At 50.5% G+C, this 23,762-nt stretch overlaps 16 protein-coding genes across 16 annotated transcripts; 5 read left to right on the top strand and 11 right to left on the bottom strand.

Moving 5' to 3' along the window:
* Positions 1-279: 279 nt before the first annotated feature.
* DQ04_02021150 (hypothetical protein) lies at positions 280-942 on the bottom strand (the record flags this gene model as incomplete). Its single annotated transcript, XM_009311420.1, has 1 exon — positions 280-942. One exon carries the CDS (start codon positions 940-942, stop codon positions 280-282), a length of 663 nt encoding a protein of 220 aa, XP_009309695.1.
* A 209-nt stretch (positions 943-1,151) lies between these two features.
* Positions 1,152-1,496, bottom strand: DQ04_02021140 (60S ribosomal protein l36; the record flags this gene model as incomplete). Its single annotated transcript, XM_009311419.1, has 1 exon — positions 1,152-1,496. The coding sequence occupies one exon, from the start codon at positions 1,494-1,496 to the stop codon at positions 1,152-1,154; it is 345 nt and encodes a 114-aa protein (XP_009309694.1).
* Positions 1,497-1,748: 252 nt separating this feature from the next.
* DQ04_02021130 (hypothetical protein) lies at positions 1,749-2,759 on the bottom strand (the record flags this gene model as incomplete). The annotated part of the gene is made up of 1 exon (XM_009311418.1): positions 1,749-2,759. The coding sequence occupies one exon, from the start codon at positions 2,757-2,759 to the stop codon at positions 1,749-1,751; it is 1,011 nt and encodes a 336-aa protein (XP_009309693.1).
* An 871-nt stretch (positions 2,760-3,630) lies between these two features.
* On the bottom strand, positions 3,631-4,074 carry DQ04_02021120 (hypothetical protein; the record flags this gene model as incomplete). The annotated part of the gene is made up of 1 exon (XM_009311417.1): positions 3,631-4,074. One exon carries the CDS (start codon positions 4,072-4,074, stop codon positions 3,631-3,633), a length of 444 nt encoding a protein of 147 aa, XP_009309692.1.
* A 1,817-nt stretch (positions 4,075-5,891) lies between these two features.
* On the bottom strand, positions 5,892-7,568 carry DQ04_02021110 (putative dual specificity protein phosphatase; the record flags this gene model as incomplete). The annotated part of the gene is made up of 1 exon (XM_009311416.1): positions 5,892-7,568. The coding sequence occupies one exon, from the start codon at positions 7,566-7,568 to the stop codon at positions 5,892-5,894; it is 1,677 nt and encodes a 558-aa protein (XP_009309691.1).
* Positions 7,569-8,135: 567 nt separating this feature from the next.
* On the bottom strand, positions 8,136-10,070 carry DQ04_02021100 (ribonuclease L inhibitor; the record flags this gene model as incomplete). The annotated part of the gene is made up of 1 exon (XM_009311415.1): positions 8,136-10,070. One exon carries the CDS (start codon positions 10,068-10,070, stop codon positions 8,136-8,138), a length of 1,935 nt encoding a protein of 644 aa, XP_009309690.1.
* Positions 10,071-10,289: 219 nt separating this feature from the next.
* DQ04_02021090 (hypothetical protein) lies at positions 10,290-10,664 on the bottom strand (the record flags this gene model as incomplete). Its single annotated transcript, XM_009311414.1, has 1 exon — positions 10,290-10,664. One exon carries the CDS (start codon positions 10,662-10,664, stop codon positions 10,290-10,292), a length of 375 nt encoding a protein of 124 aa, XP_009309689.1.
* A 1,081-nt stretch (positions 10,665-11,745) lies between these two features.
* Positions 11,746-12,264, bottom strand: DQ04_02021080 (ATP-binding protein cassette, sub-family E, member 1; the record flags this gene model as incomplete). Its single annotated transcript, XM_009311413.1, has 1 exon — positions 11,746-12,264. One exon carries the CDS (start codon positions 12,262-12,264, stop codon positions 11,746-11,748), a length of 519 nt encoding a protein of 172 aa, XP_009309688.1.
* A 130-nt stretch (positions 12,265-12,394) lies between these two features.
* Positions 12,395-13,288, bottom strand: DQ04_02021070 (hypothetical protein; the record flags this gene model as incomplete). The annotated part of the gene is made up of 1 exon (XM_009311412.1): positions 12,395-13,288. One exon carries the CDS (start codon positions 13,286-13,288, stop codon positions 12,395-12,397), a length of 894 nt encoding a protein of 297 aa, XP_009309687.1.
* Positions 13,289-13,763: 475 nt separating this feature from the next.
* Positions 13,764-14,930, top strand: DQ04_02021060 (histone deacetylase 1; the record flags this gene model as incomplete). The annotated part of the gene is made up of 1 exon (XM_009311411.1): positions 13,764-14,930. One exon carries the CDS (start codon positions 13,764-13,766, stop codon positions 14,928-14,930), a length of 1,167 nt encoding a protein of 388 aa, XP_009309686.1.
* A 190-nt stretch (positions 14,931-15,120) lies between these two features.
* Positions 15,121-16,059, top strand: DQ04_02021050 (nucleotide-binding protein; the record flags this gene model as incomplete). Its single annotated transcript, XM_009311410.1, has 1 exon — positions 15,121-16,059. The coding sequence occupies one exon, from the start codon at positions 15,121-15,123 to the stop codon at positions 16,057-16,059; it is 939 nt and encodes a 312-aa protein (XP_009309685.1).
* Positions 16,060-16,249: 190 nt separating this feature from the next.
* On the top strand, positions 16,250-17,737 carry DQ04_02021040 (hypothetical protein; the record flags this gene model as incomplete). Its single annotated transcript, XM_009311409.1, has 1 exon — positions 16,250-17,737. The coding sequence occupies one exon, from the start codon at positions 16,250-16,252 to the stop codon at positions 17,735-17,737; it is 1,488 nt and encodes a 495-aa protein (XP_009309684.1).
* Positions 17,738-17,945: 208 nt separating this feature from the next.
* Positions 17,946-19,709, top strand: DQ04_02021030 (phosphoglucomutase; the record flags this gene model as incomplete). Its single annotated transcript, XM_009311408.1, has 1 exon — positions 17,946-19,709. One exon carries the CDS (start codon positions 17,946-17,948, stop codon positions 19,707-19,709), a length of 1,764 nt encoding a protein of 587 aa, XP_009309683.1.
* Positions 19,710-20,493: 784 nt separating this feature from the next.
* On the top strand, positions 20,494-22,035 carry DQ04_02021020 (DNA polymerase eta; the record flags this gene model as incomplete). Its single annotated transcript, XM_009311407.1, has 1 exon — positions 20,494-22,035. One exon carries the CDS (start codon positions 20,494-20,496, stop codon positions 22,033-22,035), a length of 1,542 nt encoding a protein of 513 aa, XP_009309682.1.
* A 211-nt stretch (positions 22,036-22,246) lies between these two features.
* Positions 22,247-22,621, bottom strand: DQ04_02021010 (hypothetical protein; the record flags this gene model as incomplete). Its single annotated transcript, XM_009311406.1, has 1 exon — positions 22,247-22,621. The coding sequence occupies one exon, from the start codon at positions 22,619-22,621 to the stop codon at positions 22,247-22,249; it is 375 nt and encodes a 124-aa protein (XP_009309681.1).
* A 602-nt stretch (positions 22,622-23,223) lies between these two features.
* Positions 23,224-23,589, bottom strand: DQ04_02021000 (hypothetical protein; the record flags this gene model as incomplete). Its single annotated transcript, XM_009311405.1, has 1 exon — positions 23,224-23,589. One exon carries the CDS (start codon positions 23,587-23,589, stop codon positions 23,224-23,226), a length of 366 nt encoding a protein of 121 aa, XP_009309680.1.
* Between the last annotated feature and the right edge of the window lie 173 nt (positions 23,590-23,762).

Here is a 23,762-nt window from a genome sequence, read left to right as displayed (position 1 = left end):
CAGGCGGGCGCTCAGTGCGACATTAAACGCGCGGTTGCGGCTCAGCGTGACACCGAAGCGGCACGGCGTGCAGCGGTGGAAGTGCGGTGGCACTGGCGACTCCTCCGCCGGCGCGCACACCGCGTGTGTGAGTGAGCGGCACGAGGTGCAGCGCAGTACCCTGGCGCTGGTGCCCGCCGTGCTCGCGCCGCAGACGGTACAGCAGCCGTTGCTCTCGTCACCCCGCATCGCTAGCTGCAGAACCAGAGACGTAAGAGGACAGAACAGCAGACAGAGAAGTCACGCGGATGGCACCATTCCCGCGGTCAGAAGTTTGACACGGAAGTCGCGCCTCTGTTCGTGCAGAAACTCCTCCACCACCGCCGTCAGCAGCGCGCAGTCCGAGTGTGACGGGGGCAGCGCACGCGCCAACGCGGAGCGCGTCCATACAAAGAACAACACACGCCACGACCGGCGTGACTGGAGCAGCAACCGGCGAGTGCTACTCGCCTCCGCCGTCTTCGCCGGACACACTTCCTCGGCGAGAGCCAGCGCCTCGTCACGTGCTGCTGCTGCTGCTGTGCGGAAAGCGTCAGTGCTCGCCCACGCGAAGAGCCGCCGGCCGCGTTCAAGCGCTGCGAATGGACTCGAAGAGAAGTCTGCACGCGTGAGATAGCACGCCAGCGCCCGGCAGTCGTCCTCCACCTCGCGGAAGGCCCCGCTGCGGCTGCGGCGCCACTCCGCCTTCTGTCGCGTCCAATCGGCGACGAAGGTGGTCTGCCACTCGCGGAGCTCTGCGATAAGTGAGGCCTCGCGCTCCACCCGCCACAACTCGCGGCGGCCGCACGCATTCCGCTCCACCACGCCGCACACGCCGCTCCTGAGTACCGTGCAGTCGAGGGCCCGCATGACACAGACGCGGGAGAGCGCCGCCGCGATGGCCTCCATGTGTTCGTCAAGCATCCGCCTTCCCTACTACCACTGCCCCATCCACCACTGCACGCAGAAGCGGCATAAGAAGACGCGAAAGGAAAGCACCGAAAGGAAAAGGATGAGAGACACCGCGTGGATTCTAGCACGCCATGGCAGGATACCGTGAAGTGACACTGTACGCAGCAAGCAAGGAATAAATATTGGTAACAAAAACAAAGAAATCACGAGCTGCTGACACCTTACTTCTTCTTGGTCTGGTGGCGGAGCGCCTCCTCCATCTTGGCGCGTCTCTTCTTGGCGGCCTTGAAGTTACCGAGGCGCTTCTTGCAGAACTTCAGCGCACGCTTGTCCTTGCCGACACGCAGCAGCTCCTGCACGCGCTTCTCCATGGGGGAGAGGCCGACAAGGTCCGTGATGATCGCCTTGACAGCGCGCAGCTTCTTGTGCGGAAGGGCGTAGCGGTCGTTCGACGACGGGGCGCGGGCGCGGCGGGTCGTCTTGTGGCCCTTGTTGAAGCCGGCGATGATGCCGGTGCGCGCGGCGGGGGCCGCAGTCTTTGGTGCCTCGTTCTTGGTGGCGGGCATGATGTTCTGCGCGCACACACACACACAACACGCGCAAGGTGATAAGGATAGTGAGGGAGAGAGAGAGAGAGGAGGAACAGAGAAACGTGAGAACAAATAATGTGGGCATGGCGCATACACGCAACGAGGAATAAGCCAAAATACAAAAAAAAAGGCACATGACACAACGCACATGGTTGCAGGGGAAGGGGCACACACACATAAGCACAGGCGTCTAATGTCTAACACGATGCCTTCGACCTCCCCCATCCGTCACGCTCTCAGGAGCTCTCGCACTGGTACCCCGCTGCTGTACCGCTCACTTAGCAATCGTGCAATATTTTCGGGCACAGACTTGTCCCTGGTGTGGTCCTGCACAAACTTTATCCACTCCTTCCGGGGGAGTGGCACACACCCCAGAAAATGGTTTTTGTACTCCATCATCATGCCTAAATCCCACACACTGCACCCCACCGAACGCATCGCCGCGCCGGTGACCGCCAGCTGCAGTGTCCCTGCGCCGCTCGCGCTGTACGCCCCAGTGGCAGAGCAGTAGGTATCACCAACAATAAAACCCAACTCACCGGCGACAAGGTCGCCTTCATCAACAGGGGCACCGTCAGTTGGAATGAGCGCCCCATGTGTCGTGTTCTCCACTTTAGCATCACCTCTGGCGTCGTAGCGATGGCGACGAACAGCTATAACGATAACTTTGGTCCGATAACGGCTCCTATTCGCAAACATATTCACAAAGCAGACGCGGAGTGCGCGGCAAAGCCAATTCTCGCCGTGTTGTGCTCGAATGAGAGCCAGTACTGGCGCCAGATCTTCCATACGGTTGATGAAGACATCAAACGAAGCTGCACGAGTAACATTATTTTGCTCACGCAGATATCTTTTTGAAACACCGAGGCGCGCCGTTGTAAACTCCCCCTCGCCTTCGTTGCTGCTAATAGGAAATCCTCTCACTGGTGGCAGAAGCTGAGTCAAGCTGCGTTGTATGTGTAGCTTCGGAGCGTATAAGTAGTGCCCACCCCCGATAGGTATGGCTAGTGGAAATATGCCGCGCTGGCATGTTTCGTCGATCAAGTCAGGGCAGAAAAGCGGGGACATCCCAAACTCTTCCTCGTGGCAGGATTCAAGCCGCTCAGCGAGGGTGGCGAGGTCAGCAGCTTTACCCACAAAGCAGACATTCTTCGTCAAATATCGAAGGCTGGCGTCGGTGAGTGAAAGAAACGTGCGCACATCATCGCGGCTCGCAGCATCCAGCACCTCACTACCCATATTCACTGGGCGGGAAGCATCCCCGGTAACTTTTTTGAAGTGTCTTGTCGTATGTCGCATTGACTGTAGCTACGACGAGGAGACATGAAGAAAAGCGTCAATGTTTGTGGGGCAAACAATTCCCACAAGGAGAGAGGGGGACAAAAACGGGAAGGAAACGGAACTAGAAGGCAAGCAGAGAGGCAGCCAACCAGAAAGGAGAGAAACTTTACCAAGAAATAGACGAAGAAACCACTAAGGAAGTCCTGGTGGCATGTTAGTGTCACAGACCCTTCGTCATCTCTAGGCAAGACGCTAAAACGAATGGCGCCTCATTGACACCTTTCTCTCATCACCCATCCTCATCCTCCCCACTCTTCAGCACCTCGTTTCACAGTGGGGTTTTGCTGATCGGTCAGCACAAACCACGACGCTGTGCATTTGTCTTCATAGGGCTTCGCCATTAAGCCGCATCTACACAGCTGATCAGAATATACGTGGAAGTAGGCACTCACAATAAGCCGCCGTTAAACACAGGCAATCCGCCTTACACAGTGTCACTGGCAATACAAACCATCTTCCTAATCCCCATGTTGCACACATTGAGTGTTGCCATCAAGAGAGCAGCAGCACCCTCACGGAACAACTTCCCTTCCGCATCCACTCCCTTTTTCTGTCTCCTCATCCTGCACGCCCTCCCTTCGACGTCATATTTCTAAAACATCGGAAGACAAAAAAAGGGGTTGTTCCCTTTTGGGAGGACAAACATCAACACGACAGGCCTACGGCAACAAGTTGAGCGGCAGAGGCCTCAGGCAGCTTAGTCCCTTCATCCCTTCCACTTTCAGCCCGGAGCCACCCTCACTCAACGGGTGTGGACCGCATACATTAGTCAATGGACACCGAGGCCCCACTGAAAGCTCAGGTCACGAAACACAACCTTACCGTCCCTCAGCACCAACGACTCACGCACGCGCTGCTGTGTGAACCTTGTGAACCAGTTCCCAACACCCGGGATCGACGCAATCCCGCCAGACAAGAAGTGCGCATAACCTTGTCGTTCGAATGTATTGGCCGTGATCGCAGTTACGCGCGTAGTCCACGTGAGGCGCAGCGCTGTCCGCTCCTTCTCAAGCACGGCAAGGGCAGCGATGGGGCCACGCACCACACCCCAGAAGTTAGCGTAGTGCACCTCGCGGTCCAAGAGGCTGCGAAACTCCTCCAACTCTCTGTCATCTTCGGAGGCGAGAAAAAGCTTCGCGACGGCTAGGTTGTCCCGCAGTGTGCCACTGGGATCTTCCACCAGAAGCTTCAACTTGCGGATACTGTACGACATTGAGTCTTCCAAAGTTCGTGTGGTGTTACTCTTCGTTTGCACGCTCGGCCTTCTTGATCCCGTTTCTTTTGGGACGGATAAATGTGAGAGGAGATGTGTGACGCACACACACACACACGCACACACCTTCCCGCTGCTGTGAAAACACCGGCAAACAGAAAACAAAGAGAGGGAGAAAAGAAAGGAAGAGATAAACAAGCACGGGTGGACGAGGACTGAAAACGATAATGGCAATAGTAATGCACAGGGGCACACAGATAACCACACACACACACACACACACAAGCCTGCATGCATACATAGATGCAAACACGTTCCCAGCACCTGCCTTCTTCACATCGCTCTCATGAGGGCTTGGGCAATGCGGCCAGAGCGGCGGCGACAGCAGCATTCAGCTCTGCTGTCGGTGGATCCGGTGTGAGCGGCTGCCACTGCAGTTGCCCCGCCTGGTCCTTCGGCACCCCACGGCCAACCGTTGGGTCATCCTCGAAGATCTCCCCTTCGTCATCAAGCACCACGTGCCCTTTGCCCATTACTATTCAATCGTGAAAATACAAGGTAAGGCAGAGAGAAAAAAACACGAAAAGAAAGAGAACGCGAAAAAAAAAGCATAACAATGTGGCGGGGCCACGGAGGGGAGGAGCGAAATGAAGTTCGGCATCAACCTCTCAGACACGCATGCACACAGAGGGCACGCCGGCGAATGGTGTGGTTATGCAACGGGTAGTGAAAGAGAACACTCGTGCATATGCACATATCCAGGCATGCGGTAGACGTCGCCCATCAAATCATAAAAGGATAATAAGAAGGTAATGGAGTACACGTATGACGTCGTGTGTATATGTCTTACCGACTCTGGTTTTCCTTGGCGGTCCCCCACACTATTGTTTGGAATGCACGTCCTCCATCTCCCGTTCTTATCATCATAGCGAAGCTTATGGTAAAGAGCCAAAAGAGGGAAAATAGAGAGCAGAGCTGCTTTTCTCGATGTGATTGTTTCTCTTTTGATCTCCTCTTCTTTTCTATCTATATAACCACTGTTCACCTTTATCGCAATATTCTCCTTCGCCCCGCACACATTGATTAACTAATGCCGCATTTGGATCACACCCTCGTTATATAAAAACATCTACGATGTAACAAAAAAAAAAAAAACAGTGTGAACAAAGGGATGGGTGCAGAGGGCCTACCGCCACCTCCATCGCTCGCACAGAGTCGCGGGGGAAGAGAGTTCGGCTCCACAACACCACACGCCCACTGCTGACACCGGGGGACGTTGCCTTTATCGGTGGTCCGCATTCCCCATTTTCCCCTTGTCCTTGCTTTTTTTGATTCTGTACGTATTCATGTACGTGTTTGTGTGCGTGTGTGTATGTGTGTGTGTGTGTGTTCTTACAAACCTTGTTGTTAGCGTCTCGTTCTGCTCATGCCTCGATGTGCTGTACCACATACCCGCCCCTGCACTAAAGTTCGGCTGCTACTTTGATTGCTGCTATAGCCTGCCTCAGGCGACCGTGCCTCTGGCTTCCTCCAGAAGACACGACAGAGGCTGTCCATGCCAATCCCAAACGAGCAGCAAATAACCAAAACCTTGCACTGGGGGTAAGTGGAAAGCACATACGAGAATGAAGGAGAAGGGAGAAAAAAAAAAAAACGTCACAGCGTACGCTTGTACACTGCATACGATAATACATATGGCTTTTTTTTCGTCTTTCTCCACCCCAAACCCCAGTTCCTTTGCAGTGTCAATGGCATTGTGAATGATACTCAAGGAATGGTCCTACCTCCACCTAAAACAGATGATAGATAATTCGTCTCTACGAGCGTCTGCCAGATGATATAACTGTCGGTGGTTGGCGACGCAGCACCCCGTTGCTTCCCCCAATAGTACTGCTGGAGGTCCCATTTACACCGCGGCTCAAGTGTAGCTCTAGCGAAGCACTGCTAGGTGAGGCAACCTGCTTTGTCGCGGAGGAAGACCGACCTGCTGGGGAACTGGGACGTGACCCCTGTGGGCTGCTGCGGAGCGAGGTTCGCTGGACCACTGATGGTGACATTCCCGATTTGCCCCAGTTCCACGCAGGGAGTGGGCCGGTACTGAGTTGTGTTCGGTGTGGTGCAATATTTTTGTAACTCGAGACACGGCTTGTCGACGAGCTACCAATGGGTGTGGTTGGCGCATTCCCAGGCGCAGTCGGACTTCCACTACGCACCAAGGAATTACGGCTCAGAAACGAAGATCCTGTGCTGGCCGCAACCCGTGTCCGCGCCGGACGCGTCTCCACCATCGACGCCGATGCCGGCCGCTGGATGAAAGCGGACGGTTTCTTGTCGTGCGTTGGAGCTGGCAATGGCGAACCTTTGCGGTATTTGTGGCTGGACGTGAGGGCTGCAAAAGGCGACCGCAGGGGTGCGTGGACAGTGTTTGGTGGTGCGACGTGGCGGTACTCTGCTCCTGCATGGCTTCCCCCGTCCAAAGTGGAGTGGCCGCTCGCCGTGCGCGCTGCCTGTGAAGAGGTCGCACCGTCTGGGATGGAAGCGCTGCGTCCTGTCTTCCCGTCAGAGCGAAGCGAGAGCTCCTGTCGTCCACGTGGGTTTGTGTGGGGGTCCGACTCCGCACGACGGCCGCATGGGGTGATGCTGCGGCTCATGATACTACCGCTGCGGCGTCTTGCGCGTAGCGCTACAGAGCCTTGAAAACCGACAAAGTGATTGCTTGAGTCAAGTTGTTGTTGCTTGGGCTGCACCATCACCACAGGAGACCCAGTCACGGAGTCTACATGTGTTCCTTGCTTCGTGTCAACGAACACAATCCTCCTGCTTTTCTTTCCATGTGTACCTGCGCGAGAGTCGCTTGGTTTAACCGGCTGCCCCACTTCTAACTTTCCCGTGCAGAACTTGTACAGCTCATTTTGGCGCTGCATATCGGAAATAAGGCCGTTGAGCAACGTGTTTCGGAGCATCCACTGATCATTGTCTAGGCCAAACTGTGAGTCGTCCACATCGAGGTCAAAAACGTCGTGTTCTACAGAGTTCCGTTTAGCAAACATACGAAGCTGTCGCAAGAAGTGCGGCTTGATAGACATATCCTTATGTGCCATCTCGAGAAAAGAGATGGCACTGTCCAATTTCCAACCGTACTTCACGATGAAGTACGCCGCTATCAGCGCTGGGCTACGCGACAAACCGTAACGGCTGTGAACTAGGACGCAATCTCCAGCCTCAATAGCCTCATCGATAAATTTTACGGCTCGTTTGATGTTTTCATCAGCGCTATCAAACATAACAGCAGTGCACACCGCCCCTGGGGTATCCTTCCATGGGAATGTGAGGTATTTCACACCATCGTCCATGAAAAGATCGGGCAGCTCACCGCCGGCGCAGTTGATGACATGGGTAACTTTGTTCATCGAAATGAACTCGCGGTCCTGTGCAGCAGTTACGTTTCCGACAAAAATCCCATCTTTCACACGAACGGCGATGAGTTCTTGCATCACGCAACACTGAAAAAAATCAACCCTATTCAATAACGCACACCACTACACAGCACGCACAGACAAATGAAAATATTCTACGATGCGTCACCCTTACCTTGTATCTTCGTTTTTTTTTTCAAAAAAAAAACGAAACACCTTTTCGCACCTATGTGCTTGGTCGTTTTCTTTTCGACTTAATTCGGAAGGGAGCTGGCGAGCAAGTGTAGTAGCAGTTATATATACAACCCGAATCAATCTATCGAGGTATCACGTGGGAAAAGACAAAAAAAGAAGGAAAGAAGACAAACAGGAAGCAGAACAGCTAATTTTAATTCAAGGTAAAAGATAAATCTCATGATATACATATATATATATATATACTCGTTTGCTGTCTCGCAGTGGTGCACCATTTGTTTGTCAGTTTCCTGCTATTACCTTTAATTAAGTTGATTTAAGTGGACTCATTACGTGGACAACGGGTATCTTTGAAGCCATCGATCTCTTTCCCTGCACATTTCACTTCTTCTTACACCCTTTCCCTCCCCAAGTTCTTCATTCTTCACTTCCTTCAGGGGTAAACGATAGTTAGTGCTTTCCCTTCTTTGGCTTTTTTGTTTTCGTGTCTTCCACTTCCTCTTCCCCTTCATCATCGCTGTCTCCTGCTGCACCCTCAGGCTTCTTCACGGGTGGTGCTGTTGTCTCCATCATGTAGAAGAAGTTTCCGGAACTCTTCTGTTCACGATCCTTGACAGAGTCAAGTTTGTTGATTCGTGGACGGAAGTTTGTGGGGTCGCGTCGGAACGTGATGTCTAGGCTTTTTAAAAATTTATTCATACCATCCAAAAGTCGGCAAGGTGTGTTAGCCCGGCAGTTTACTGCAGGCGTGCCTTCGTAGACAATAACACGATCCGCCAAATAGGTTGCCATAATGAAATCGTGCTCCACAATAAAGGCAGTGCGTTTCGTGTGCATAATGAATCTCTTGATAACGCGGGCAGCAATGATACGTTGATCAGAATCCAGGTAGGCGCTCGGCTCATCGATCAGATAAATGTTTGCTGGTGTGCCCAGAGCAATACACAAGCCAACACGTTGCAATTGACCTCCGGAAAGGTTTTGCACCTCTTGATCAAGAAGCTCCTCAATAGTCAAGGGTTTTAGCACATCTGTTTGGAACTGAGGGTGGCAGAAGGCATCGTAGATCTTTGTCTGTAGTAGATCCTTCACTGAGCCCTGGAACTTTGGTGCAATTTTCTGTGGCTTATAACTGATAGAAAGCTGCGGTACTTCTGCACCGTTGTCTGGTTTTTGTTGACCAGCCAGCATACGAATAAATGTTGTTTTACCACAGCCGTTTTCACCAAGCAGCACAATGATTTCAGAATCAGAGAACGAACCCGGCTCCACTGTCAAGGTAAAGTCTCCCAAGTTTTTGACCATATGTGGATAGGTGTTCTGTGTGCTGCGCTTCGTAACCTCGTCAAAGTCGTCGGCAATGCGGAAAGTAAGGCTCTCTTCACGAAAGCGCAAGTTCTCTGTTGGAACAAATCCATCTAAGAAGATATTGATACCTTCCCGAACACCGTAGGGCATCGTGACAACGCCATAAATGCCAGGAACACCGTACAGGACACACACAAAATCAGACATGTAGTCAACAGCCGAAAGATCGTGTTCCACAACAACAACAAAGTTATCTGCTCTCAGCAAAGAGCGGATAACCTGAGCCGCAGTAAGCCGCTGACGCACATCCAAATAACTGGAAGGCTCATCAAACATGTAGACTGTAGCATTTTGGACGCAAAGAGCGGCGATTGTAAAGCGCTGCAACTCCCCACCAGAGAGCTTCTCAAGGCCTCGATCTGCAACCTTCTCCAGATCGAGTACCTTCATAAAATGTTCCTTCAAACCTCGCTCATCAGCTTTAGCGAGTAGTTCTCCCACCATGCCCTTTGTTGCCTTGGGGACTTGATCCACATATTGTGGCTTTAGAACAAAGCGCACCTTCTCTTCTAGCATACGCTGGAAGTATGCTTGGTGTTCAGACCCACGGAAATAGCGCAAAATTTCTTCCCAGCTTGGTTCGTTGCGATAGCGACCAAGATTTGGTTTCACCTTTCCCTTTAGAATAGACAGGGCCGTAGATTTGCCTGTACCATTTGCTCCTACCAGACCCAGGACCTGCCCTGGGCGAGGAAGAGGCAGACGATGAAGCTTAAAGCTATTCGGGCCATATCGGTGCACGGTGTCTTTTTCGAGGTTTGACGGCAAATTAATGATTTGGATAGCCCCGTATGGGCATTTTTTTACACAAAGTCCGCAGCCGATGCAAAGCTCTTCGGAGATTTTAGAAACCGTAGACTTCTTCTGTACCTCGATGCACAGCTTCCCTTGAAGGTTAACTGGGCAGCATTTGCTACATTCCAGACTGCACTTAGACGGTTTGCATCTGTCAACGTTCACGACAGCAATACGAGTCAGCTTTGACTTTTCCTCCTCCTGCCGATTTTTAGGAGGCATACTAGAGTTCACCACTCTGAAAACAGAAGAAAACATGAAGAAGAGAGGAAAAAAACATTGTGTGTTTTTCTCAGCTTGTTTGCTTTTCATTCGTGGTTTCATTAAGCAGCCACAACAGAGACACCATGATTTCTCCTTCTCAACACAATGGCATATAGCAATACTCTTGTCGTAGAAGAATAGTTAGCTCACTCCTCAAGCTTTCAGGCTCGACAAGTACTACTCTTGGTTCTCCTCTTCCATCAAATTTTCAACTGTCGGTATAGAAAGTGAATCCCACTGAAGCTGGTTTTGCTGTCGATGAACAAAATGCCAGCAAACAAAAACAACAGTTGAAATAAGTAAAAAGAAGAAGCAGCCGAGTGTATAGTACCATTCAGCTTTTGCGCCATATATGTTCCACGAAGGTATTATCAATAAAAGAAATGTATTGATAGGCTGCGTCATTTGGCTCGTTACCGCTGCCACGATAGGCGAATAGCTATTCATGTACGCAAACACAATGTGACGTATCCAGAACCCCAGTATATAGAGCACCATGTACATGGCGTTGTTTGGACATGTACCGATACACTTAACGCTGGCAATTAGCATTTCCCATGACTCTTGTATGGAATCACATTTCCCAAAAAATGGAGCAGCATCTATTGGAAAGTACATCATCGTCAAAAGGAGCTGCACAAAGGTTTCTACTGTTAGCATAACCATTTTATTTGTAAACGGCGGACAGCATGCACGAAATTCGTGCATGAAACGGCCCTGAAGAACATTGTAAAGAGGAAAACATGAAACCCCACATAGAAAGATCAATATCCAAGGGAGACTAAAGTATTCCTCTTTACGATGGCTTTTAATCTGCGGGATCATTGCCAAAGCAACTCCACCAGCTGTGAAAGCGACAACTATCAACAGCACAGGAGAAAAAGGCGGCTGGCTTTCGGGAAAGAAAAAAGCGGCGATAACGTACGTCCAAATGGGACCTGTTGATATTATTGCAGATTGAAGTATCACTGGAACATGCACTGCAGCGTACATGGCCAAAAGGCCTGTGAGCGAATCAAATAGGCCGATTAAAAACAACAACAATATGCCTTTGCGGCAGACCCAGAAGAAGTAGTTTTCGGAGCGACCACGAAACCACTGGACCACACGAAGAGCCATAGCAGAGGCAAAAAAGAGGATGGCCCAACCCATAGATGGAATGATTATGCTAGTGTAGCTTCGTTTCAATCCCTCGCTGAAAGACCACAACCAGAAATTCATGCTGAAGAACATCATCGCCGATGAAACATACAGAAGAACTACCAGGAGTGCAGAAATAGCTGCCTCCTGCTTCGTTATCCGCACATTTTTAAAACCATCCTTGGCCCGTGCCCAGATGTTTTCTCGATGTGTCTGAACCATAAAAATCTCCTAAAAAAGGGTGGAAAAGAAGACAAGCGAATGGAAGAGAAAGGAAAGGAAAGGAAAGGAAACTAAAGGGAAGGAAAGGGAAGGAAAGGGAAGGGGAAAGGGAAAAAAACGGAGCCGGTTATTTGTTCTCGATTAACTCTCAGAAGACAGTCAAAATCACTGTCCCGCACATGCGATATAATATTTTAGAGGGTTGGATGCAAGGAGCAGTAGTATAGAGTATACAAAAAACTAAACAGAAGCAATTACATACATATTCATTTTAAGGACTAGAAGAAAAAACCTTTGCCGGATCACTTGAGAACACCTTGGACATAAACTTACGGTAGTTCACTTCCCCTTTACGCAAGCAACCGAAACGGTGCAAATGCAGTATGAGCTCCTTTCCTTCCACCTGCGAAAGGGGTTCCCCCTCCTCTAGCATGATTTGCATAAAGTGGTTCAGATCAATATAACCATTGTGACGAGGATCAAACGCCTCGAAGACCTCTCTGAGTTGGTCAAGATTGTATTTTCCAGAATGAGGCAATACTGTACCTATTGTAGACACAATAAGAAAGAACTGCGCAAAGTTAATTGCATCTGTACCCTCCAGTTTTGCATCTGATATCACACGAGCATACAGATCTTTCGTCAAACCCGGTGTTAGTTTGAGCATGAATGCCTTCACTCTCGGCATCTCAATCACACCCTCGCCCGCAAGATCGAAGAGGTTAAAGGTTTCTTGAAGCTCCGCGACCTGGTCGTGTGTAAGGGACAGTGGCCCTCGCCTCGCCTCCATTTTGTTTACTTGGATCTTAACCGAAACCATAGAAAAGAAAGAGGACTTGTAGGATACATATCGATACGAGCACTGGCTAATATTACGAAGCAAATAAGCCTTTAAAAAATGATAAGAATTCGGAGTTCGTCTACTGAAAAGGAACAGAACTGTGCTCTTTGCTAGGAGTGGCATCAAGAGCATTCAGAATCGTCACTGGTTCAGTTCCATACACCTGTACAGACGGTGGAGGTGGCGGTGAGTTTACGTATCCAGTAGAAAAGGTATTTCCCTGGACCCTCCTCATACCTGCCAAAGCCCCTAAATCTGTCACAAAATCATCGATTCGCTGTGCAGGACTTCCGCCTTGCTTGCGAAGAGCATTTTGAACACTGCGGGCCAACGTCATTAACGAGTCTGAACTACCACTTGAAAGTATGGAAACCAATGTACCAACAGCATTCTCGTAATTGTAAAGAACACCGTGGCCGTATTCAGGATGTTGAACCCGTAGCCACTGGAAAAAATCGGTAAAAGGATTTGTCTGGCGAACATTGTGGTACGCCTGTCTGATTTGTTCACGGGTACGCACGTCATATTGAATTGAAAATAGTAAATACTTTGCTTGTGTTTCCAAACTTGCTGACCATAGTGGCATATTGATGTTATCTATATCACCAAATGAAAAGCGTTGTAGCATAAACTTGGATGACACATAGACCAATGCAAAACCTGTAAACAGCATAAGCCAATCTACGCCTTGCCTTCCAGACGAACCCGCTCCTCCCATGGGAAAGCCGTTGTTAACTGTAGCATATGCTTGTGATGCCGCAGACGTTGTTGCGCCTTCTTGCGCGGCAAAGTGGCCATAGCGGAAGTCGGTTAACTCAGGCAGATTCACCCCACGGTATCTCTGAATTACCCTCTGGCGAAGTTCCTTTTCCCTTTCCCGCTCCAAGGGGTCTTCAGCAATCACTGAACGCCTAGCGTCCAAGAGCGGCTGAGAGAAGACTCTGCACGAAGAAAGTAGCTTTCGACGAAGCATCGCTTTTCTTTTTTTTTTCAGGGGAAAAAGAGTCGAAGCGCACAAAATGTTTAAAAAAACACAACAAAAACACACCCAACGCCTTTTGCAGGCCGATACGCCCCGGGGGCCCCCGCAGGCCGCAGAAAGCAGCACACCCGCCCAAGGCTTGGCCAAGCGAAATAAAAAAAAAGACCCCGCACCCCCGACACCGGCCACGGCCTCTCGCAGGCCGCCCCGGCGTTGTTTCTCCTCTTGTCGCGGGTGGCCGGCGGATGTTTCGCCCCCCCCTCTCCCTCTGGATCTCGGGTGGCGGGGCGGCGTTTCCTGCGAGTGGGCGGGAAAAAGGTGAACGGGGTGCCGGCGGGACGCGCCACAGTTTCACATGGGGTTTTGTTTTTTCTCTTTTTCCATTGCAGACCGTGTCTCCAAGTATTTAATTTTTTACTTCATTGCCTTGTCCATCGCTATCTTTAAAGGTTTCGTTTTGCAACCCATGGCGTCGACCGAAGAAAGTGGCCGCGTCGCACTCATCGACACATCCCGTCACTGCGCTGATTGCAATCTTTCCGCATTAGTGCCACAACATGCGATGAAACCTTATCGATTGTTGGTGACGATGGAGCTTATCCGAGCGCTAGGGTTAGACCGTCATTGTCGATTGGTTGTGCCGCCCCTTATCGACATAGAGGAGTTGCTCAAGTATCATGCTGAAGACTACATTTCGAATCTTGGACTTCACAATTCTCGAAGCTGGTTGTGGAATACAGAGGTTTCCAAAGTCACTTTTTCAGGCGATTGTCCACCTGTAGAGGGAATAATCGAGCACTCTCTATCCACTGCAAGTGGTTCTCTTATGGCAGCCGTGCTGCTGAACGCTGGCAAAGCTGATATCGCTATCCACTGGGGTGGAGGTATGCATCACGCAAAATGTGGAGAGTGTTCTGGTTTTTGCTATGTGAATGATATTGTTCTTGCGATTGTTGAGCTGCTAAAGTGCCACGAGAGAGTCTTGTATGTAGACCTTGACATGCATCACGGAGATGGTGTTGATGAGGCCTTCTGTCAAAGCAAGCGAGTATTTACGCTTTCACTCCACAAGTTTGGTGAGTCTTTCTTTCCTGGCACCGGGCATCCACGCGACATTGGATTTGGCAACGGACGTCATTATACAATGAATTTGGCCATGTGGGATGGCATAGATGACTTCTTCTACACAACGATCTTTGAACATGCTCTTTCTTCAATTGCCAAGAGGTTTAGCCCTGATGTCGTGGTTGTGCAATGTGGTGCTGATTCGTTGGCAGGGGATCGCCTCGGGCATTTCAATCTGTCGTCCTGGGGACATGGAAAGTGTCTTGAGGAGGTGAAGAAACTGGGGCTACCCATGCTGGTGGTGGGAGGAGGAGGGTATACCTTACGAAACGTTGCCAAGCTTTGGGCATACGAAACAAGTATCCTGTGTGGAAAGAAGGTTCCTTTAACCACAGTTATTCCCGTTCAACGAATGCCTCTTAGTGGCTGGCTCTTTGAGGACTCACCGCATCTCTTAGTCTCACAAGATGAAGAAGACAAGCTTCTTCCTGGGGTCAATGTTCAGCGAGGTTTCAGGATGGTGATTGAGCAGATAGATAAACATTGCCCCAACATCAGCGTGCCCTGATGTGTTATAAGGGAAGCTGCTACGTCGTGACGGCTGTGAGGTATGATTTTGCTTTTTTTTTCTTGGCATCTCCTCGTTCACATGATAATTACAAAATGCTTGTTTTTTTTTCTGGTTGGTAATTTGCTTCCTTGTTAGAGGGTGTGAACCTCCTCAAGCCTTTTCCGTTAAGCTTGTTAATAGCAAAGTGATGCAAAATGCAAATGCCGAGTGTGTTGGCCCTGAGAGCCCAGAGGCCGGAACTGCTGCCTCTTGCCAAGGATGCCCAAACGCATCCATATGTGCCTCTGCACCTAAAGGACCCGATCCGGATATTGAATTGATTAAACAGCGTCTTTCAGGTGTCAAGAAAAAGGTGATGATCATCAGTGGAAAGGGTGGTGTTGGAAAAAGTACACTTACGAAGGAGCTTGCTTTTTTCCTCGGAAAAAGGGGGTTGAACGTAGGAGTAGTGGACCTGGATATTTGTGGACCTTCGCTTCCACGCCTAACGGGTGTTCGGGGGGAGGATGCGCATCAAAGCGCTGCTGGCATCGAACCTGTTCTAATCGATGAAACGGTTTCTATGATGTCTATGCACTATCTACTGGGAGAGAAAAACGAAGCCGTTCTCTTTCGAGGCCCTCGAAAGAATGGTGTCATTAAGATGTTTCTAAAAGACGTAATTTGGGGCGACCTTGACATTATGCTTATTGACACTCCTCCTGGAACTTCAGATGAACACATCACTGCAGCATCACTTTTGCAGCAGTGTGATGGCGTTAGCGGTGCCGTCCTAATTACCACACCCCAGTTGATCTCAGAAGCTGACGTAAGGCGAGAGGTAAACTTTTGTCAGAAGGCAAAGCTGCCGGTACTGGGAATTGTGGAAAATATGAGTGGCTTCGTATGCCCCAACTGTGGCGGAAGTTCCGTCATCTTTCCCCGTGCCAACTCTGAGGGGGCTGGGAAACGTTTGAGTAAAGAGTTTGATATACCGCTTTGGGGAGAGGTTCCCTTGGATCCTGTATTGATGAAAGCGTGCGAGGAAGGTGTTCCTTTAACCGATAAAGTTGATTGTGTGAGCCCAACCACAGAGGTGCTATATTCAGTCGCTGCAAAGCTTGTTGCGTCCCTAAATATGGAGTAAATGACGATAATGGTTCATTTTTTGTGCGAGCTTCTTTTTTTGTGTGATTCTCTTGTTATAATGAATTCGAACAATGCCCGTTGTACACTTATGATTCACAGATGTGCCTTTGTGTGTATATATATATTTTTTGGTTGCGGGGTATTTTCATGTCTCTCAAAAAATAACAGTGCAGAACACTGAGGAGATCATGTCAATAGTGGCCTTGTTCGTCTCGGAGTGTGCTCGGAACGGTCGATGGGTTCGCGGGCTTTTGGCGCTTCAAGGCAGCGTCCACTCCGAAGATGTGGGCATTGCCAAGGCCAGGATTAACTTGGCGAGCATGATGGTGGAGAAGAACTGGTGTACAGCTTTGGCTCTGGTGAGGTCGACTGATGTGTCGCATCAAGACGAGCTGGGTCACTTTCTGTATGTGTGTTCAAAGAGTACGTGTATCCCTTCTACGATCGCCAATGACGTCACAGTCGCGATGCTACAGAGTGCTAAGGGCAACAGCGAAGCCCAAAACCGTCTGTTTGACTTCGTAATCAGGTGGACAACCTGGCACCAAGCGCTGAGATTTTTCCATCTGATTGAGTCGCCAGATAAAACAAGCAAAAAAAAGCTAAGTGAATGGCTCATGTTTAGCCGCATGTTCGCTGGAAGCAGACAAAAAGACAACATAGATTCTGCACTTATGCGACTCAATATGCCTGAAGTCAGCCACACCAACATGACAAAATGGAATCAGTGGATGATAAAACAGACGGTTCCGGCCACGCAAAAACCTTCTTGGCAGTCAAGCGGATCGGTCAAAGCTTTGGCAGCACTGAACTCCGGTGAACCCCTCAGCATTACATCTGTGATTTACCTTGCAAAGGCAGCACTGAGAGGTGAACGAATTTCGTGGAAACTTTCCTTATCCCTTGTTGCTGGGAACCGAGTAGTGGAGGAATCAAGTGATGTTTTTGCGAAGGTGGTCGGTATTTGTTGTCCTCAACTGTGGCATGTTGCACTTGAGCGCTTCCATGTTGAGGAGAAATTAGCCTTGTGGCTGGCATCTTGCCATAGCTGGCGGGCCGCCTTGATGTTATCGCACAAGCTTTCACTGCCGAGTTGTGAGAAATACGATATTCTTAGTCGTTGTGCGACCCCCGTCCCTTTTCTACGGAAGCTTAACGCTGTTTCTGGGGCGACGCAACGGATCCGCGAACCGACAAAAAAGGCGATTGCTTCAATGCTCGCCAGCGGGTACGTTCTAGAGGAACTCCAGTTGAGTGCCTTCGCAAGGGTTTGTCAACGCGATGGCGATTGGGAGTCCGCTCTTTACCTCCTCGATCGCATCGGCACAGAGGAGTTTCATCGACGCGCCATTACATGCCTTCTACAGCATCATCCGAGTATTAAGGTGAAAAATGTTCTTCGCCTTGTGAGTGATCGCAACCCGGCGACCACCTCGACAGCCTCAATGCTGATGGGGCACTCCAGCGGTTGGATGGAAGCTCTGCACGTTCTGCGTCACGTCATGGCTCAGGGGACTAAGTGCAATCCGCAAATCCTTAGTGCACTCCTTGATAAGCGACCGCCACCTGATGTTCTCTCAGTGGTGGTTGCAAATCTGAAGGGAGCAACAAATGATGGCATCCTTCGCCGTCTTAAGCGACTGGAAGAAGATGGGAAGAAACCCTCTAAGCAGTGAGAGCTGTTGCGTTCCATGTGCAGTCTCAGACTCTGTTTCCAGCACCGTGTACATTTTTTTTCTTAGTTTTGTGTGTACTATATACATTATGGGGAAAGGAGTAGTTTTATTAATACTTTTCCTTGTATACTGCTTTATCTGTTCTTTTTTGATCGCTCTGCAGATCATAAAGGAAAAAAAAAACGTATTGTACACAAATATTTCGCCAATGCTCGTCGTGAACAAGTTGGTTACCCGTCCCTTTACTGGCCAAAAGCCCGGAACGTCTGGGCTTCGAAAAAAAGTGAAGGTTTTCCAGCAAGAAAACTATTTGGCAAACTTCGTTCAAAGCACCTTCAATGCAATCAAGAATCATGGAGGGATCCCTGACACCATCGTTCTTGGCGGCGACGGCCGATACTTCCTTCCAGAGGCCATCCAGGTCATAATTAAAATTGCTGCAGCAAACGGTGTTTTAAATGTTTGGGTGGGAAAAGATGGTCTTCTTTCGACTCCTGCTGTGTCCAATATTATTCGCAACCGAAAGTGTGGACAAGTTAGTGCCAAGGGAGCTTTCATACTCACTGCCAGTCATAACCCTGGTGGTCCTGAAGAAGACTTTGGCATCAAGTACAACACAGAAAACGGTGGTCCAGCGGCAGAGAAACTCACCTCTGCTATTTACGAGGAAACTTTAAAAATCAATCACTTTCTCATGTGCACCAACCTCGATGCTGTGGATGTGACGAACAAAGGGGATTATATGTTTGAAACCTTTAAGGTTTCAGTTATTGACAGCACCGATGACTACGTTCATGGCATGACGAAGATTTTTGATTTTCAGAGTATCCAGAATCTGTTGGATCGACATGATTTTAAAATCCAGCTTGACGCTTTAAATGGTATTGGTGGTCCATACATAAAGGCTATCTTTGGTTCCTGTTTGGGAGTCCCAGAGAGTGCTTTGCGCGGCGCCACACCACTTCCTGACTTCGGTGGGCATCACCCAGATCCAAACCTCATTTATGCAAAAGATCTAGTGGCAGCAGTGGGGCTTGATTCAGAGGGCGCACCGGACGCCAACGTCACTGGCGAGGTTCCAGATTTCGCTGCAGTATTTGACGGAGATGCTGATCGAAGCATGATCCTTGGTGGACGGTTCTTCGTCACTCCGTCAGATTCTGTAGCCATTCTTGCTGCATACGCAAATGTTGTACCCTTTTTTTCTCAGCGCGGTGGTCTCAAGGCTGTGGCGCGGTCCATGCCAACCAGTGGGGCTCTAGACCGTGTTGCGGAGGCTAAGCGTCTCAAACTCTTCGAGGTTCCCACAGGTTGGAAGTTTTTTGGAAACCTAATGGACAGCCATGAAGTGTTTGGAGGCGAGGACTACAACCCACTCATCTGCGGAGAGGAAAGCTTTGGAACCGGTAGCAATCACATCCGTGAGAAGGATGGTGTGTGGGCGGCGCTGTTTTGGCTTTCTATTCTTGCAAGCAGGAACGCAGATCCGTCGAAGCCGCTTGTCGGTGTGCGAGAAATTGTCGAGGAACACTGGATGCAGTATGGTCGAAATTACTACTGCCGCTATGACTACGAAAATGTGGCTGAGGAGTCTGCCAAGGCCGTAATGGAAACAGTGTGGAAACAGCAACCAAGCAATATCCCGCCACTGCAGGGAAAGCGGTGTGTCAAAGTCGACGACTTCGATTACCACGACCCTGTTGATGGTTCTGTATCCAAGAATCAGGGTATTCGCGTCCTCTTTGAGGATGGCTCGCGGTTTGTCTTCCGGCTCAGCGGCACCGGCTCGACTGGAGCCACGATTCGGCTCTACATTGAACAGTATATGGAGCCCAAGGCGGTTGCGCAGCACATCAGGGACGGTACTCTTCCCACAGTTCGCTCTGCATTGAGAGAGCTTATCAATATTGCGCTGAACCTCTCGCAGATTTCCAAGCTCACTGGTCGTGACGCGCCGAGCGTCATTACATAAGAGGGTACCAAAAAACGCCGGTAATGAAACAAATGAAGGTCAACAAAAGACACATTATTCTTTTGGATGAACTCAGACTTGGGATGTGGAAAGTGAATCTTTGATAGTTGGGTTGATGAGGTTTGTACCAAAGCCTTTTTTCCCCCACTCTATACGCATAGTTGGCGTGTGAAACGGCAAAAAAATTGATAAGATGAAGTGAATGGGAAAAAGGAGACAGGTGAAACAGACAGAGTCAATGAAGGAGAACTGCTTTTTTTTCTAATGCTTTTTATTGGGAACCAGCGAGTGGAACGATCGTAATTTACGCTTTGTGGAGTAATATGGATCTCTTCATGGCTTTCATTATGTAGTTGGTTGCAAGATGTAAGGCTTGCAAATCCACCCAACTCGTCCCTCCCCACTCCCACGCGGGGCAGGGGCGGGGTGAATGCACTTTCTCGGAGTCAGCATCACTGCTGTATTCTTGAATGGGGCTTTCCTTTGGACTCTTGATTTGAATGCGATGTTTGGCAAAGACAAAATAAGCAAACTCCCATGCGTTTCTGACTTTTCTTTTTTAGGGAAAATAAAATCTGGACTATTCTGTATTGGTTCAAGTGATACATCTTGAAACACTTGGTATGAAAGAGGTTTCTTTGTGCTTATTTTTTGCTTGGCAGTGATGACACATTGCTTCTTGTTGCTTTTGTTTTGTTCACCGGTATGGGAAACGTGGGTGCATGCTTGAGGAGTAGCTGGTGATGCTGTCGCCGGAGCCATGCGGTGCATAGCCCACTTAGACATGGACTGTTTCTATGCTCAAGTGGAGGCGGTGCGGCTTGGCATTGACTGCCGCACCGAACCGTACATTCTCTCACAGTGGGGAAACCTAATCGCCGTAAACTATCCAGCGCGTAGCTGCGGCATTGCCCGCTTCAATACGGTGGAGGAGGCGCGAGAAAAGTGTCCCCATGTGAGAGTTTCACACGTCGCCACCTACGCAGTGGGGGAGTCAGAGTACAAGTACCACGTAAACCCGCGCAAGGGAACGCACAAAGTTGCTCTGGAGCCCTACCGGGAAGCCAGCCGTCACATCTTTAACATCCTGCGCAGCTTTGAAGGGGTGGAGGTAGAGAAGGGTAGCGTCGATGAAGCATTCCTCGACGTGACGGTGGCAGCACAGCGGGAGTTGGAATCGGTTGAGCTGCTGCACTCCCAACGCCTGCACTCCTTGGAGGATATCTTGGAGCCGTCTACACATGTAATACCGGATCGTCAGGATGAGATAGACGTCTGGCTTCGCGTGCGCGGAAAAAAGTTTTGCGACGTGTTTGATGCTGCAATGCACCCAAAAGGGAGCTTAGAGCATGCGCTGCTCCTCGGCGCAGCTGCACGGGTGGTATGGAGTATTCGGCAGAAGATACGGCAAGAGCTTCACTACGACTGCTCCGCAGGCATTGCACACAATAAGCTCCTTTCAAAATTCATATCATCACGCCACAAGCCAAACCAGCAGACGCTGCTGCTTCCCGACCGTGTTGCCTCTGCCATATGGGACACGCAGTACCACAATTTCCGCGGCTTTGGTGGGAAATTTGGTGAGACTATTCGCCACATCTGTGGTGGTGCGGAGCTCTGCTGTGAGGCGTGGCTGGTTCCCAAAGAAGTGATGCGTGGCGTTTTTGGTGATGACGATGCTGAATACGCGTATCAACGTCTGCGCGGCTACAGCTCTGAGAATATCACCAAGCGATCGATTGCAAAAACGCTGATGGCATCCAAGGTATTCCGTCCAGCCGCGACCTCGCCTGACGGGGTGCGCAAGTGGGTCACGGTGCTCAGTAGTGAGTTGTGTGCGCGCTACAGAGGGTTCTGTGACACATACCAAACAAAGGGGCACACGCTTAATGTCAAGCTTGGCAACATGGGTCTCAGCCAGCTCGGTGGCGTTGTCAACAAGACACTAGTGTTGCCGGAGCTTGTGACAACGGAAACGCTGATAGCCGCCGCGATGCAATGCGTCACAGCGACTCTTGTGGCACAGCCAGGTGTGGCTGTCAACGCGGTGACGCTGACGATCGGATCTTTTAAGAAGCAAGTCGATGAGTGCGGTTCGGGGCGTGGGCAGCAGCTGGCGCTGACAAGTTTTTTCTCTGCAAAAGGGAAAGAGAAGCGGCGGCGGAGTGAACCTGATGAAGCGGTCGTCGTGACGCTCTCTTCTACCTCCTCTTCCTCCTCAACTGTTGAGGAATGGCGAGAACAGTCGCACGACGCTGAGGAGTCGGCGATCGGCGTGCAGGAGGCGCGCGATGATGATGATGGGGACGTGATCATTATTGAGTGAGGTTTGCGCTACGTGTGCCTCTCATATGCGTTGCCCTGCGTGTACCACCGCTTCAGTACCTTCGCTATAAACACATACACATCGCACCACTTACAGGCACACACACACACACACACACACACACACACACGCTCTCTCTTTTCTTTTCTTTTCTTTTTTGTCATTGTTTGTTTTCCCTCACATCACCCCCAGCTTGACGTGAAGTAGTTTCCTAACCATGAACCTCTACAACTGGGAGAGCGCGTCTCGTACTCAACGCAGCAAAGTGAAGAAGGCGGGAACCGTCGTGTTCCACACTGACGAGGCCGTCGATCTCTCTTTTGAGCGCCTGCAGAAGGAGTACGCACTTGAAAGGCCACAGCACCCCAAACCAGAGGAAAACAGAGATGAGCAGCAGGCGCCGAAGAAGGCACCGTTGATGACCGCCGCAACGACAAAGGCGTTGAAGAAGATGGGCTTCAGTGGCCTCCTGCCGTGCCAGGCGCAGTGCTACCGCGGTATCTTCAACCGCCGCGACGTCATCCTCCACAGCCGTACGGGGAGTGGCAAGACACTGGCGTACGCACTGCCCATCATCGAGAGGCATTTGATACTCGAGCCACATGCCACCACCACCACCGCCGTCGGTCCATTCCTGCTTATTTTTGTCTTTAGCAACGAGTTGGCTGTGCAGACAAAAGGGGTTCTCGAGCAGATCTATCCCAAATTATGCATCCGCGTCGCAGGGTTTGAGGACCTCGCCACCCAACGCTGTAACATTTTGGTTGGTACGGTGCGTTCAATCGACGAGGCTATTCGCGGCAATCGGAACGATGACACCCGCGGGGGGCAAAAGCGAAAGCGTGAGAGTGAAGAACATGAGAAGGAAGAGGTGGAGGAGGAAGACGGTGACGCCAACGTGGACGAGGATGAGGATAATGACGAGGCAGAGGAGGGCTCGACCGTTGGTGTGGTGAATGCTGCGGAGGTGCGCGCGATTGTGGTGGACGAGGTGGACTTAACGCTTGGTCCGCGCTTCTCCAACATTGGGCGTCGCATGCGAAACTTGCTCAAGTTCATCCGCAAGGCAAACGGCTCGCTGACGCAAGGGCTTATGACGGACTTCCGCTCCCACCACTATGTGCTCTGTGGCGCGACGATCCCTAATTGGGTGATTAAGGCAGGGTTTCTTGGGGTAAAGAAGTACTACTACCAGCTTGTGACGGTTGGCACAGCTAAGCTACCGGAACAGCTTGAGTGTTTCGCGATGCACTGCCCGTACGATTCTCGAGTGGAGACGGCGATGCGGCTCCTTGCCACGGAGGGCTTCGGCCGCACTGTGGTTTTCGGCACCCGGCGACAGATTGAGGAGCTCGAGACTGTCCTCTCCAAGCAGACGCAGGTGTCCTTCCGCTCCCTAAGCCCGACTAAAGATGAGCTGGACAGAATCACCGCGATGGGGGACTTTAACAGTAAAACCGCGTCAGTAATTCTGTGCACTGATCTAGCCGCTCGTGGCTTGGACTTTGTGGATGTGCACATGGTGTTGATGCTATCCCTGCCGTCACATAACATGTCCGTAGAGACTTTCGTCCATCGTGCGGGGCGGACAGCACGTGCCTCTCGCAAGGGTATGTGCCTTCTTCTGCATGATCAACGGGAGGAGGATGGGATGGAGGCCATTCAGAAGAATGCGCACGCCGTCTTCAAGGTGTACATCCATAAAGGTAGCAAGGCTCGCTCTGACC

Source organism: Trypanosoma grayi (assembly GCF_000691245.1).
Source record: "Trypanosoma grayi strain ANR4 Tgr_202_V1, whole genome shotgun sequence".
In the NCBI taxonomy this organism is placed as follows: Eukaryota; Euglenozoa; class Kinetoplastea; order Trypanosomatida; family Trypanosomatidae; genus Trypanosoma; species Trypanosoma grayi.
This window is presented reverse-complemented; position numbering and strand designations above follow the sequence as displayed.